Source organism: Zonotrichia leucophrys, chromosome 5 (assembly GCF_028769735.1).
Source record: "Zonotrichia leucophrys gambelii isolate GWCS_2022_RI chromosome 5, RI_Zleu_2.0, whole genome shotgun sequence".
Lineage (NCBI taxonomy): Eukaryota > Metazoa > Chordata > Aves > Passeriformes > Passerellidae > Zonotrichia > Zonotrichia leucophrys.
Genome location: NC_088175.1, coordinates 56,841,765 through 56,855,200, shown reverse-complemented (window position 1 = coordinate 56,855,200; position 13,436 = coordinate 56,841,765). Strand labels below are relative to the sequence as shown.

The window sequence follows — 13,436 nt, the reverse complement described above, 5'->3', positions numbered from 1 at the left end:
ATTTTAAATAGTTAGTGATTGTGGGTAAAAGTCTATTAATTTATAAATTATAGGCTACCTTAAATATAAATTCAATTTTATTAAATGAGCAATAGGTTTGCCTTTCTATGAATCTGAACTGTAATATTAGGGCCTAATATTAGGGATTAAGGCATTGTATTGGAGTCCCTACCTGCAAGCTCAGGACCTAATCCTGTTCTTGAATGTTCTTGTTGAAATTCACAGGATCAGTAATGGAATTTAAAGCAGCCACAGGCTTGTGGACAGTGTCTGTGTCCAACCCTTTGGCTAGAGAGATCAAGTACTTACCAAGTACTGACTCAAGTCAGGCAAGAAGAGTGATTGGAAAGACTTTGGGGGATATAAACATGGGAAAAGCCCCTATGGTTTAGTGCCAGTGTTACATGAAAAATGCAGATCAAATTGATACTAAACTGAGACATTTGCAGTTGTCATCATCCAGCTGCTGGGGTAGCGTTTCTTTTCAAGTCAGATTTAGGACATATAGTTGCAATAACAGGATGGTTTTGATCCCATCCAGCGTATTTCAGAAAGAGCACAGGGGAATTCTGTGCTGTGGATTTTTAGCACTGGCAAAGTCAGAGCTGTTCTTTGATACTCAAAGCTCGTTAAGCCTCTTGATCTCGTTTAACTGACTGTAATGACGAGACAGATGAAGCCTAGTGAAAATGGAGATTTAAAGGAAAGCATTTAGGATAGCAGTGTTACTGCTACATCACTAAGAGAACATTTCCTCCTGTCAAAGCCGATGTTGATGTATGAATTAATTCCTCAAGCTTTTGGTTTCTTTAAGGTTCAAGCACTTGGGCTGCTGGGCAAGCCCTCTGCCCAGGAGACACCTGGGCAGCTTTTTCCACCCCAGCTGTAATCCAGGGCACCAGGGGGAAGGCAGGAGAGCCTGAGCTGCCAGTCAGGTCCCATTTGAGGCATGTTGCTGTTCTCCTGCTTGTGGGATTGGGATTATGGGCTGCAGGATCCAGAGCAGGGCAGGCTAGGCTTGCCTGGTCTGTTATGTGTTGCTGATTTACCTGCTGCTCCTTCTCTTCCTAATCCTTAAATAAAGAGCGCGTTTCCCTTGGCTGTTTGTTTTCAAACTTGGAAAATTCATATTCATGCATGAAGGAGTGAAATGAATATATATGAAGTGCTAGAGTTGTCTGACCATAAAAGTAAGTGAGCTGTTGGCTGGCTGCATCTGTCAGTAAGCAGGGAGTGCAGACAGGAGTCAAGTGATTCAGACCACTGGATTGTGCTGATCCTTGGCATGACCCATTCCTGCTTCCTCAGTGTGCCTTTCAGGAAAGGGGAATAAATCACTTCAGCAGCAGAAATACCCTAAAAATATTACACTTGGAAGGGCTTGTTATGGCACTCAGAATTTGAGAGGCACAGAAAGGACGTATTTGGCTAAAGAAAAGAGAAGCTTAAAGGTCCAGGTTGTCCAAAGTAAATTGTTTTACGCCTGTAATGCAGGGCAGGGAGCCACTTTCTAATAAGAAAAAAATGTCACCTAGAAAGTGGGCTAGAAGTCCTAATTGTATGTTAGAAATGCATAATACTGCTCTTGTTTAACCTGAGTCTTTTCATATTGACAGAAATTTGGTCGGGTTTTTTTCCCTTGCTGATGAAGAGCTAAGCTATAGTGATGAGTGTTAGTACATTAATTCCTGGAAAGATCAGGAACTCCTTTTAACCAACCTCATCACTGTTTCACTGTCCATTTATTAAATATTATTATATTGAGCTTCATTAAAGGCAGTCATTCCTCCCTGGCTGTTGGTACTGTTCATAAAGCATCTGGGAGATTAAATTTTTTGTACAAATTACCTATCTCTATAAAAGAGTCTGGATACTATATTTTTCCTTAGATAATTTATTTAAACTTTTTCATATTTTGGGGCAGATAAAAGAATACTTCTAAGTCCTGTTTGTTTTTCACTGAATGTGCTTGCAGAATTCTTAGCAGTCATGAAGCTAGCAAGGCTTGTAGTGTAAATTTTGTAATGATTTTTAATATGAAATATTAGAGAAATTACATTTAGGCCTAGTACAGTTGTTTGAACTGCAATGTGTCATTGTAGAGGAGAGGCCAGTATTCTTGGGTTCCACATTGTGTGAATGTGATAGGACAATAAATTCCAATAACTCTGAGTACTGTTACAGTTATATACAGGATAGTATTTCCTTGGTCTTGTTTCCCACTGAGTAAAACATTGGAAGATTTTTTTTGTTAGGAAAATGTGCCCTCATTATATTCTTCTTTCCCATAAGGCAAAAATCTACACCAATATGTATTCATAAGGGCAAGATAGTTTCTTAAAGCCAAGACAGGTAAAGTTTGAAGGGATGGAGAGGGAGGAAATGAAAGCAGTGGCTGGAGGATTGTGGCACCAGGAGCTTTGAATCTCCTCTCTGCTAACCAGTGGATAATTACAAGGGGTTTTTTCATTTATTTTAAATATGTTTTTCTCCACAGACTTCAGAGGTTAGTGCCTTTCCTTCTTCCTTCACCTTGCTGTTGCATGCAGGACTTCAGGCATCACTGGTTTTGGCATCTTTTCTGAATTAAACATTCCTGGGTAGAGGATATTGTGTGAAACAAAAATAAGCTATAAAGCTTTCAAACTGTGATTACACAAGCCTGTTTCAAAATACAGAAGTCTATCCTGTGTTGTTTTGGCATGTAAGAAACTTGTCTTATTGGTATGGGGGTAAAAGTCATTGTTTGTGGCTGTGCTTTTTCACAGCCCTAAACAATGGACTTGTTTAGAAAAGTGTCCTGATCTAGTTGTCAGAGGTGCTGAAGCCACGCAGCTTCCATTGGCTCCTGTGAGATTTGTCAGTGCTTGAGCCCAGTTTCAGTTTGAGCTACTGCAGTGTTACTCTGATCTTTTAGCTTGCTGGGCTTCTGTGGAGAAGATGAAACGCGCTGATTCTGGTGAGAAGGCATTGATTTCGGCATGGCTAACTCTTAAGAGGGCTACATTAATTTCCACATGTTCTGAGTGATAGGTATGAAAAACAATCTATTTCAGCTGTAACAGATCTTTTCTATCAAAGGACCAACGTGGCAGGAATGTGACAGCAAAGCCAGAAGCTGCCTTTTACAGCACATGTGCAAAGAGTGCTCATACAGAAACTTGTTTCGTGTGCAGACAAGTAGCTGCAGTAAACCAATTAGTGCATGTACATTAGATGTTTTTGCAAAATACTCTTTGCATGTTTGCATAACACTATGGTCTGAAGCCATTTTTCTCTTCTTCCCCTTTATTTTAGTAGCTTAAGGAAAAGACATATTTTCCATGATAAAATATTTATAAGTTAGAATGCCAAACCTATTGCAAATTCTACCTGCTACAGTGCAACTCCTCCTTGTGCTTTTACAGTCTTTGTTTATGGGTTGGGAGAATCCCCACGGATTTGCTGGGTGGGGAATAGTCCTGTGTCTGGCTTGATGGGCATGGTAACCTGTTTGTTAGACTCTGCAGAGACTCCTCTGGTTGCTGCTGGGATGGCTCTGCACAGATCCACACACTGAACTGCAGTGCTAAGCAGCAGATTGGGCAAGGCTTCCCAGCTGCTCACCATCCCATTTTTGTAAATGCAGGAATCAATTTGGGTTGGGTAAAGCACGTTTGCACAGTGGGATCTTGCCAGCAGAGACACTGCTGCCTGCAGCTCGGAGCATCTCTCTTTCCTGCTGTGGGTGAGGGGTGTCTCACTATCAGGGAGAAAGCTGTGTGCTTACTAAGCCAGAGGAAGGTGTCCTGAGTGTCTGGATGCTATTCTGTGCTCTGCTGTCGATTTGCAAGAGTGGCAGAGGGATTGAGGAGATGCAGTCCTGTCAGCTCCTGTCTCTGTGGGGATGGTGCTTGTCCAGCACTCTGCTGGAAACAGCGACCCTACTCCAGGGTTGGAGCTCTTTCAGTCTCAGGTGTGAGAAATCTTCATGGTGTGTTCACCCAGCTGCCACTGCTGCTCACCTACACCTGCATGAGCTGGTGGGTGAACTGATGGTGGTAACACAGGGCTCGCTCCATGCCATTTCCTGCCATCTCTGTTCAATTTAACACTGATTTTTCATTTGTCTAAACCAGAAGGTAAGAAATGTCCTATCTTGGCAATATCTGAGGTGTCATATGTACACCTGGCACTTATTAATGCCTAAGAAGGCTGCAAAAATGATGATTTCTGTAAGTTGTGGAATACTTTAGGTTTATTGTTCATTGACAAAATCTAGGCATTAAGTCAATGTTATTTTTGTGCATAACTTGTACAAGTTTTGAAATTTTGATTGTGTTTTAGCCCATGCAGAAGAATTCGGGGTGGTACAAACCATGTATATTTTGGACAAGGAGGGATCATTAATGATAGCACTCACAAATATTTAATTACTTCCATATAGGTATCCTTAAAGAAAGTTAGGTTTTCTTTGTTGCTATCTTGTTGCAGGGGTTCCATACTGCTGTCTCCTTATTGCAAAGGTTTCACGCCTTTTTGGTGTTTCTCACGGGCTGCTCCTCAGAGCACTGACTGTTTGTTCTTCACAAAGCAGACAAGTGACTCCAGCTCCCCTCTCAACCAGCCACCCCACTCTTTTATAGCATCTTCTTCTCACTGGGTACAGCTGTGGCCTGGTAAAGTCAGGCCCGTTCCTAATCTTTGATAATTGGCCCGGCTGCAGCTCCTTAGGGGTAGGATTACTTTCTACAGTGTCTTTATTTTCTTACATTCTATCCCCCTACATTTCTTAAGTATCCTTCATCACATTTATGTTGAAATTCAGGCCTTGCTGACGAGAGAGCGTGCAAGGTGAAACGGAGAACACGACACAATGGAGGAGAACTCTGACGTAATCAATAATGACGTTTCGCTCGCTGCTAATTCCCTGTAACTTACAAAGGGCTGAAGCGCGGCGCGGGTGCTGTGTGCGCTGTTGCTGTGGCACTGAGCAGGTGTTGTGTCCCCAGGTACCTGACGGACGGCGGGCTGGGGCTGTACACGCGGCGGCTGACGCGGCTGCCCGACGGCATGGCCACGGTGCGCGAGACGCTGCAGCGCGGCACGGCCCTGCGCCTGGGCGACGCCGACAGGTAGGGACCGGCTGCGCCAGCCCCGGCACCGGCCGGGAGCTGCTCGGGGTGGCGGGAGGGATGGGAGCCTGGCGAGAAGGTTTTGTGGTATGTGTGCTTGGTGGAACGCTCTCTGAGCGCAGATCCTGAGAATGGGGTTGTCGTTGCAGAGGCTCCATGCTGCTGTCTCCTTGTCACAAAAGCTTCACACCTTCTTGGTGTTCCTCATGGGCAGCTCCTCAGAGCACTGACTCTTTCTTCTTCACCAAGTAGCCAACACACTCCAGTTCCCTTCTCAACCAGCCAACCCACACTTTTATAGCACTCTTCTTCTCATTGGTTACCCAACACACTCCAGTTCCCTTCTCAACCAGCCAACCCACACTTTTATAGCACTCTTCTTCTCATTGGTTACAGCTGTGCCTGTTCCTAATCTTTGATAATTGGCCCAGCTGCAGCTCCTTAGGGGTATGATTACTTTCTACACTATTTCCTTAAGTTCTATCTCCCTACAGAACAGAATGGAGGTGGAGGCGAGTTTTGATATAGAACAGTGGATTTCTAAACTGACAATTGCTGGACTGATGCAGTTTGTCTGGGGGGAGGCCAGGGGGTCCCCTAAGCTGTGTGTTCCCTGGTAGCAGCAGGCAGGCAAGGAGGCTCCACACAGCTCTGGGGGTGCTCATTAGATGAGGGTTTATTGGGGGTGCCAGCCCTGGGAGCAGCATGGCTTCTGAGGGAGAAGGGGGAGAGCCAAGGGGGAAAAGGCCAAGAGAGCCCCTGTGGTCTCCCCCCACAGCTTATCAGGGAGATCCAAAGTGGGCACGGAATCAGACTTGGGCCAACGGGATTGCAGATCCATGATAGTGCAGGGGAGGATCGCAGGCTTGGAACAAACCCTACATTTTCAAGGAGTGAGACAGAGCAAACCATTTAACTGAAATGTAACACCACCACTAAGAAAGCAAAGGCAAAGTCGAGTTGGAGGGAATCTCCTCTGTTTTATGACTAGAGCAAAGGATGTGTTGGCCACAAACAAAAAAGATGTTTTTACCAAGCAGAAATAGGTCTTAGGAAAAGCAGAAAGGTACCATAGGCAAACAGACATGCCAGCGTGGCAAACAGAAGAAAGGTCTAAGAATTTTCCACTGCAAGAAAACTGAAAAACTACTTTAATCCTAAACTGTACATAGCAACTCATGTGATTGGACAGTATTGACCATATTATGGTAATGATGGTTATGATAGGCTATAGGTAATAGCAAAGGTGTTATACATGATGCTGATTGGTTATTATACATTAAGATGCTCAGCAAAGGAAAATAGATAATGCATTGTAGCCAGAAATAAAAGTTGTCCATGTCTGCCTGCAGCTGGAGCTGACACCTGTAGGCACAGCTCTGTCCCCCACAACCCTGGGCTGCTGTACACAATAAACAGCATTTTGGAGAGCTGCCTGGAGTCCCACATCTCTCATCTCAGGCTCTTATACCAGAATATTTTAGGTTTTGTGTTCATAGAGGTGTCGGGAGAAGTGCTGGTTTTGTGTCTCCTGAGTGCTTTGCTGGGATCTCCCCCGTGCTTTTGTGGCTGGGACACAGCACTAGAAAGTGCTGAGCTCCTGCTTTAGTAGTGTTTGAAACAGAAAGGACTGAGTTCCCCTCTCATGTCCATTCATTCTCCTCCAATTCCAGTGATTCAATGTGAACACTCAAGGCCAAATGTCAAGAATTAGAGAACTGGAAATCCATAATTCATGGGAGTGCAGTCACAAAGGAACCCAGTGAAATGTTCTATTAATGTTGATATAAATGGGTTAAATACTGTTGTTTTTAACAAGGTCAGCACATGGCTGCTTCTTTCCCTTCCATGACCTGATCAGTGTTACTGCTGATGCAGTAAGTGACGTATCCTTATCCGTGAGGGGCCTCCAAGTATAAAAAATGACTTTTGAGGTGCAAGCTCAAACCAATTTTTGAATTAACAGGTTTTTTTTTTCTTTTTGCTATCTCTAAGTCGTTCCCAGGACATGACTGAGCTTGATATTACTGATACTGTATTCATTGTGATGCATATATTACTAAGGAAACACAAGTGATGAAGAATCTAGCCTTGATTTCTAAGCAAACTAAATCTAAATCTACCAAGGTTTAGAACTAAATCTGCCTTGGTGTCCTTGTGATATTAGCAAAGAGCAGGATGTCAAATATAAACAAAAGAACTAAAACCTCTCAGAGAATCCCAGCTCAGTTTGAATTACAGGTCAACATATGCTTGCCAGTTGTAAAATATGCCTGGATTTTTCCAGGAGCTCATCTCTCTCTCTGAAATTTGCAGCTTGAAACCCAAGCAGCACTCACTGGTCCTGTGGGTGAGGGTGTTGCCACCTTGTGATGCAGCTGGAGAGGAATCAAGTGTCATCCTCTCCAGCTGCTGTGGCTTCTGAACCAGTATTGCCACAGCAGCAAAAGCATCTGTCTGAAATTCAGCATTTGTCTAAGATAAAGTATATTGTTGTTTAAGTAACAGCTTTTCTGGAGAGCCAGTGATAATTCCTGTCATTGTTCCTTCCCCCATCCAATATTTTCTGTGCTTGCAATGCTTCTTGTTTGCTGAACTCCTTTCCTGAAGATGCCACACATCAGGCACCAATGAGGAACATTTGACAAGAGGGATTATTTGTGTTTAAATGTGTAACACCTAGAATGGGGCTGAAGTGCAGTCCCTAGGTTGTCATTTGTTTCAGCTTTGAAAACCATCCTTTCAGTTCACTTGGAAGGGGACAGACTGTACACACAATAGATGTTGTGGTGTGTTGCAATATCCTGTTTTACCTTCTCCCTTCCCCCTCGCCCCTCGCTGAGTGTGCCCTGTCAATCAGGCTAACATACCAGCAAGGCGTCGTGTGATAGGTGTCCCTAGTACCTTGAGACCCTGCCCCTTCACCTGGTTGGTGACTCACCTGTCCCCTCCCCTTCCCCTGTCCTGAGCTTAAAATGTGAATCAGACCATGCGGCTTCATTCTGTTACCAGCAGTGGCCCAGTGCAGACGTATCTGTACTCATGGAATAAACATCTGGCTACCTTCTAGCAGAATCCGCTCCCTTCTTTTCTTCACCATCGCCAGAAGCTCTCTCCTGAGGAGAACGGAGTCCTGTCTTGTGCCCCGCTGCACTCTGCCGCCAGCCAAGGTATCTCTGCGGTTAAACACCACAGTGCTGCCTCTGGCCAAGCAGCGAAGGTCAGAACTGGCCTAGGCACCATCTAACTGGTTATATTGGGATATTTATTTCAATATAATGGCGCCCAAAAACACCCTGCATGGCAGAAGAATTACCCTTGGTCCCAGAGCTGGTGATACTCTGATGTGTTGCTTTGATTATTCAGTCTTTTCTATTTAGAATATAATACCTATGCAGGAGATGAGGGGTTTCTGACAGTAGGGCAATGATTTAAAAAGAGTTCCTCTTTGCTTGTTGGGTTACCATGATGTGCAGTTTAAACAAAAAATTAATCTTAGTTCAAGTGTTTTCGGGGTGAAAATGGGCATAAGGAAAAGGAGTTGAATAAAACTGTGCCGTATCTAATTGTTTTCTTCATTCTGTGAGGCAGTGAGCAGAAGTGCAGAGTTGCTTTATTGGTACATGCAGAAAACATATTCAGATTCAATTTAACTTGTTCAAAGCAGATGTTAATTGAATGCATGGGAGAACAAGTGTGAAAGACTGTCAACCTCTGAGTGTGAGGTTAATCATTAAAAAGTTATCAGAGGAATTTTTGCAATATACTAGCTACTTTAGTTTCTTATGCTATTAGTTGTAGAAATTTTACTCACTGGCTCTGGTAAGGTAAAGCACAGACCTTACATTTTCCCCTGCAGCAGGGAAATCCAGACAAGGGCACTGAATTTAATGCTTGATTGCAAGGTTAATGGAATCATTGCGCAGCACACTGAGCTTACTTTCTGACTTCAAGATAATTTCAGTTTCCTAGAACAAAGGCATTTTAAATCAAAAAAGGCATTAAAATACCTTTTTATTTAGTTTGTGATTGTTTTTTTAATTTCGTTTGGGATTTTTTTTTCAAGGTTGGAAATAGATATCCTATTTTTTTTTCCGTTCTGTATTTGGTTATTTAAGTTGATTTCACTTTGTCAAGCACAGCTGCTCCATCTGAGACTAAATCTGACCCTTGCCTTCATATATATAACTTGAATTTGTAATATGTGTGGGTAAATTGAATCTGAATTAATCTTTCTGTAGTTGCCTACCTGTGTAAGCTGTTATTTAGAGGAGGTAATTCAGACCTGATTTATCACAGACTTGTGGCTGGGACAGGAGACTCTGAATGTGAGCTTGCCAAGAGTAACTTTAATGCTGTTAGGGAAGGGTCTCTATGACCTTTTAGAAACCATCACAGATGAAGTGCTTAAAAACCTGCTGCTGAGCATGATTAGCTTGGCCTGCTTCCCTTTCACGGCTCTGTTTGAGGCTGCATGCATTATTCCCTGGCTTTGCACAGACCACAGAAGGCTTTTCCCAGCTCCTGGTTGCAATGGCTTGTGAGGGTGCATTGTGTTGTCAGGTGCTCCCAGCAGCTGCAGCAGGGATGGGCTGCAGGTCAAACAGAGGAACAGGGCTGGGCTGGCACTGAGAATGTGTCTGTGTCCTGGTCACATCTGATGAATGCAGCTCGCTTAAAAGCAGCCCACATTCAGGTTAACTCTCAGGCAGGTTTGTACTGAAGCTGCTTCCTGGCAGTCAGCATTGTAGAAGTATTTCCTGCTTTTGGAAGGATCTTTGGATAATCCTGGGGGACACTGTGGAACCTGGACAGGAGATGGACAGGAAAGAAGAACTGGAAGTGATGCAGAAACCAAGTAGAAAGCCAGAGGACATTCCATGCAGAGCACACATACTTTGCTATTCATAAGAATGTCATTAAGTGCAGTACAAATGGTAAAAATTATGGCTTTCAAAAATAGCTGAACAGTAGTATTTTGCTGCTATTTTGCATTTTATAAAAACAGACTAAAGTTATTCATATGTCTTGACTCAGGTAGTAGACGGTATTTCACATTTGTGGAGTAAATCCCTTTGTCTGGCATATGTTTAAATTCACTAATTGCAATTTAATTTCTTGAATTCCGCTACAGTGATGAGATTACTAAAAGATGGGCTAGTTCTTGGTGGTGGAGGGAGATTGTTGGATTGCCTTGATAACCAAGGGGACTTGGATCACACTTCAGAAGGGCTGAAAAGCAAGCTGAAGCAAGTCATCAGGTTGGGGGAAATATTGGCCTGTTTTTAAAAGTGGGGAGAGAAGATGTCACTGCTTTTTGGAGGGGGCAGATTCCACTGAAAGCAGAATTACAGTCATGGTACTGATGGATATTGCTTAAGAAGTTGCATCAAATTTCCTTAAAGCTGCACCAAATTTCCTTTTTTTCGGTTTTTTTTTTTTTTTTGGTTGTATGCTGATTTATTCTAGACAATGAAAATAAGGAAATAAGGAAAAGAAAAAGGAAATTTTTGTTAAGATATCCTTTATGTAGTTTTATGGTAGGATAAGACAACTCAAAGACTGTGGTTTCAGTTTTTCTTCTTAATTGAGCTGAAGTTAAATGGAGGTGGAGCAGAACTCCTCCATCACTGCCCATCTCATCATTGCTGGATTCTGCTGCTCTAGCAGTGGCACCACAATACACAAGAAAAGGGGCAAACCAGAGAAAATGCTTCTGGGATAGATATCTATGGACTCATTGACTGGATAGTCTTCATGTTAAATTGTTAGAACATGACTGAGTTAAGCTTCAGATGGACCCAGTTGCTATAATAATATGTAGGAATAGATACTCCTGCTTTGTAATGGCAGTGGAATTCCCTGCTCCTGCTGCATCTCCCTGCCCTGCAGGCTCTCAGCAGCGTTGCTGTGAGTGTGGAGGTTCCTTGTGAAGGAATTGCAGGAGGTTCCAGCCCCTGCAGGCTCTCAGGAGCATTGCTGAGTGTGGAGTTCCCTGTGAAGGAATTGCAGGAGGTTCCAGCCCCTGCAGGCTCTCAGGAGCGTTGCTGAGTGTGGATGTTCCCTGTGAAGGAATTGCAGGAGGTTCCAGCCCCTGCAGGCTCTCAGGAGCATTGCTGAGTGTGGAGGGTTTCCCTGGAAGGATTGCAGGAGTTCCAGCCCTGCAGGCTCTCAGCAGCGTTGCTGTTGTAGAGGTTCCTGTGAAGGAATTGCAGGAGGTTGCAGCCCCTGCAGGCTCTCAGCAGCGTTGCTGTGAGTATGGAGGTTCCCTGTGAAGGAATTGCAGGAGGTTCCAGCCCCTGCAGGGCTCTCAGCAGCGTTACAATGTGTGAAGGTTCCTTGTGAAGGAATTGCAGGAGGTTCCAGCCCCTGCAGGCTCTCAGCAGCGTTGCTGAGTGTGGGGATTCCTTGTGAAGGAATTGCAGGAGGTTCCAGCCCCTGCAGGCTCTCAGCAGCATTGCTGAGTGTGGAGGTTCCCTGTGAAGGAATTGCAGAGCTCCAGCCCTGCAGGCTCTCAGCAGCATTGCTGAGTGTGGATGTTCCCTGTGAAGGAATTGCAGGAGGTTCCAGCCCCTGCAGGCTCTCAGGAGCGTTGCTGAGTGTGGAGGTTCCTGAGAAGGAATTGCAGGAGGTTCCAGCCCCTGCAGGCTCTCTCTCAGGAGCGTTGCTGAGTGTGGAGGTTCCTTGTGAAGGAACTGCAGGAGATTCCAGCCCCTGCAGGCTCTCAGCAGCATTGCTGAGTGTGGAGGTTCCTTGTGAAGGAATTGCAGGAGGTTCCAGCCCCTGCAGGCTCTCAGGAGCGTTGCTGTGAGTGTGGAGCTCCCTGAGAAGGAGCTGCAGGAGGTTGCTCTGTGCTGTGTGTGGATGGTTTGCAGAGGGGATGTCCCTTCTGTCCGGAGAGGCAGGAGCTGCACGCCCTGACGCCATGTGCAGCCCGCGGGAGGCTCAGCTGGGGAAGCTGCTGCCTCCCCGTTTGCACTCTGCCATCTCTGGAGGATTCCCTGCCATCAGCTCACGGTTCCTTCACTCCCAGAACATCCTGGCAGCTGCACTTGCATTAGGTTGCTACAATTAAGAGAACTTACAAGCTGCACTTTGCCCATTTCTGTTCCCTACCGGGACAGTGAAACACCCCCCTATAAGGATCCTGTACACTAAATAAGCGTAATTTCCTAAAAATAACTTAAACTCTCTACGTCTTTTTTAGGATAATATGGATAAAAAGTGGTATTGAGAGTTCCTTGCTCTCTGTGTCTCTACAATGAGTCACTGCAGTTTGTGTATATGTGCCCATCTAGAGTTGCTCAACAGCAAAGTCACAGGGCTGGTGAAGTGATTCATGCCCAGCAGATCATCTGCCCTGTTTGACCATCTGTTTGGATTTTATCACTAAATTAGAAAAATGTGCAATTGCTTCTAAATATGCAAATTGTGCCTTGGTACCTGTAGATATCCATCTCTCTGTCTTTGAAAGATCCTACATTTGTCTTGAAAACTGACTCTCAGAAGCAGGGGAAATTCACATTGCAAAGATTCTTTGAAGTTTATGGCCCTGGGATCTGCTGATTAGGATCACAATACCATATACTTTTATTTTCTGATGAATCTTTTCACAAGCTGCCATCCAAAGTGGTTTTAGATTCCATAGAGTAATTGCAAAGTTAAGCAACAACTAGTAGTTCAAAACAAAGGTGTAGTAGCTGTACCAGGGGGCTGAAATGAGCATTACCAAAAGGAAGAAAAGGACACTCTACATGCAAACATGCCAAGGTTAGTCAAGGGAAGCAGTGTCTGACAGATCTGTTTCAGTGGTCTAAAAGACAACAAACTTCCTGTAAAGATTTCTTCAGGTCTAGAAGCAAATATTTTCATTACATAACACAAGCTTTGTGTGAGTTTGTTCAGCAGACACAGTGGCAATGTTTTTCCTTTTTTCTTTTTACACATTGTTTTGGGGGATGTACACGTGGTACACTGGATGAAGTAATCTGGGCAGTACTTCTGTAGGGTTTGGTAGTGTTAATTCTGTTCAGAGAGGCATAAAGGAATGGAAATGGGTTTGAAAGTTTCGTTTGTTTCTTAGGCTTGCTCTAATTTTACTCGTTGCATGATGGCAGGTAAGAGTGTGATTCCAGCAATTCCTCCTTAGTGAGGTTGGAAGCTGTTGGAAGGCTAAAGAGAGTTTTGAGGAGGGGATGACTTGAGGAAGTAAATAGTTTTTCCGCTGAGATGGTGTTTGTGTAGAGAATTCTATCCAGCTCCAAAATAGCACATCATGTAGCAATAGCAGATGTATGATTACTTGTGGGGGCTTGCTGCTGA

At 44.2% G+C, this 13,436-nt stretch overlaps 1 protein-coding gene across 5 annotated transcripts in view; it reads left to right on the top strand.

Moving 5' to 3' along the window:
• The window catches only part of NAV2 (neuron navigator 2), a 369,925-nt gene that overhangs the window by 281,052 nt on the left and 75,437 nt on the right, over positions 1 to 13,436 (top strand). For all 5 annotated transcript variants that reach the window (XM_064715815.1, XM_064715817.1, XM_064715818.1 and 2 more), the window contains one exon: positions 4,992 to 5,114. In XM_064715815.1, the coding sequence (XP_064571885.1) occupies positions 4,992 to 5,114 (123 nt within the window). The remainder of the gene's footprint in view (positions 1 to 4,991; positions 5,115 to 13,436) is intronic.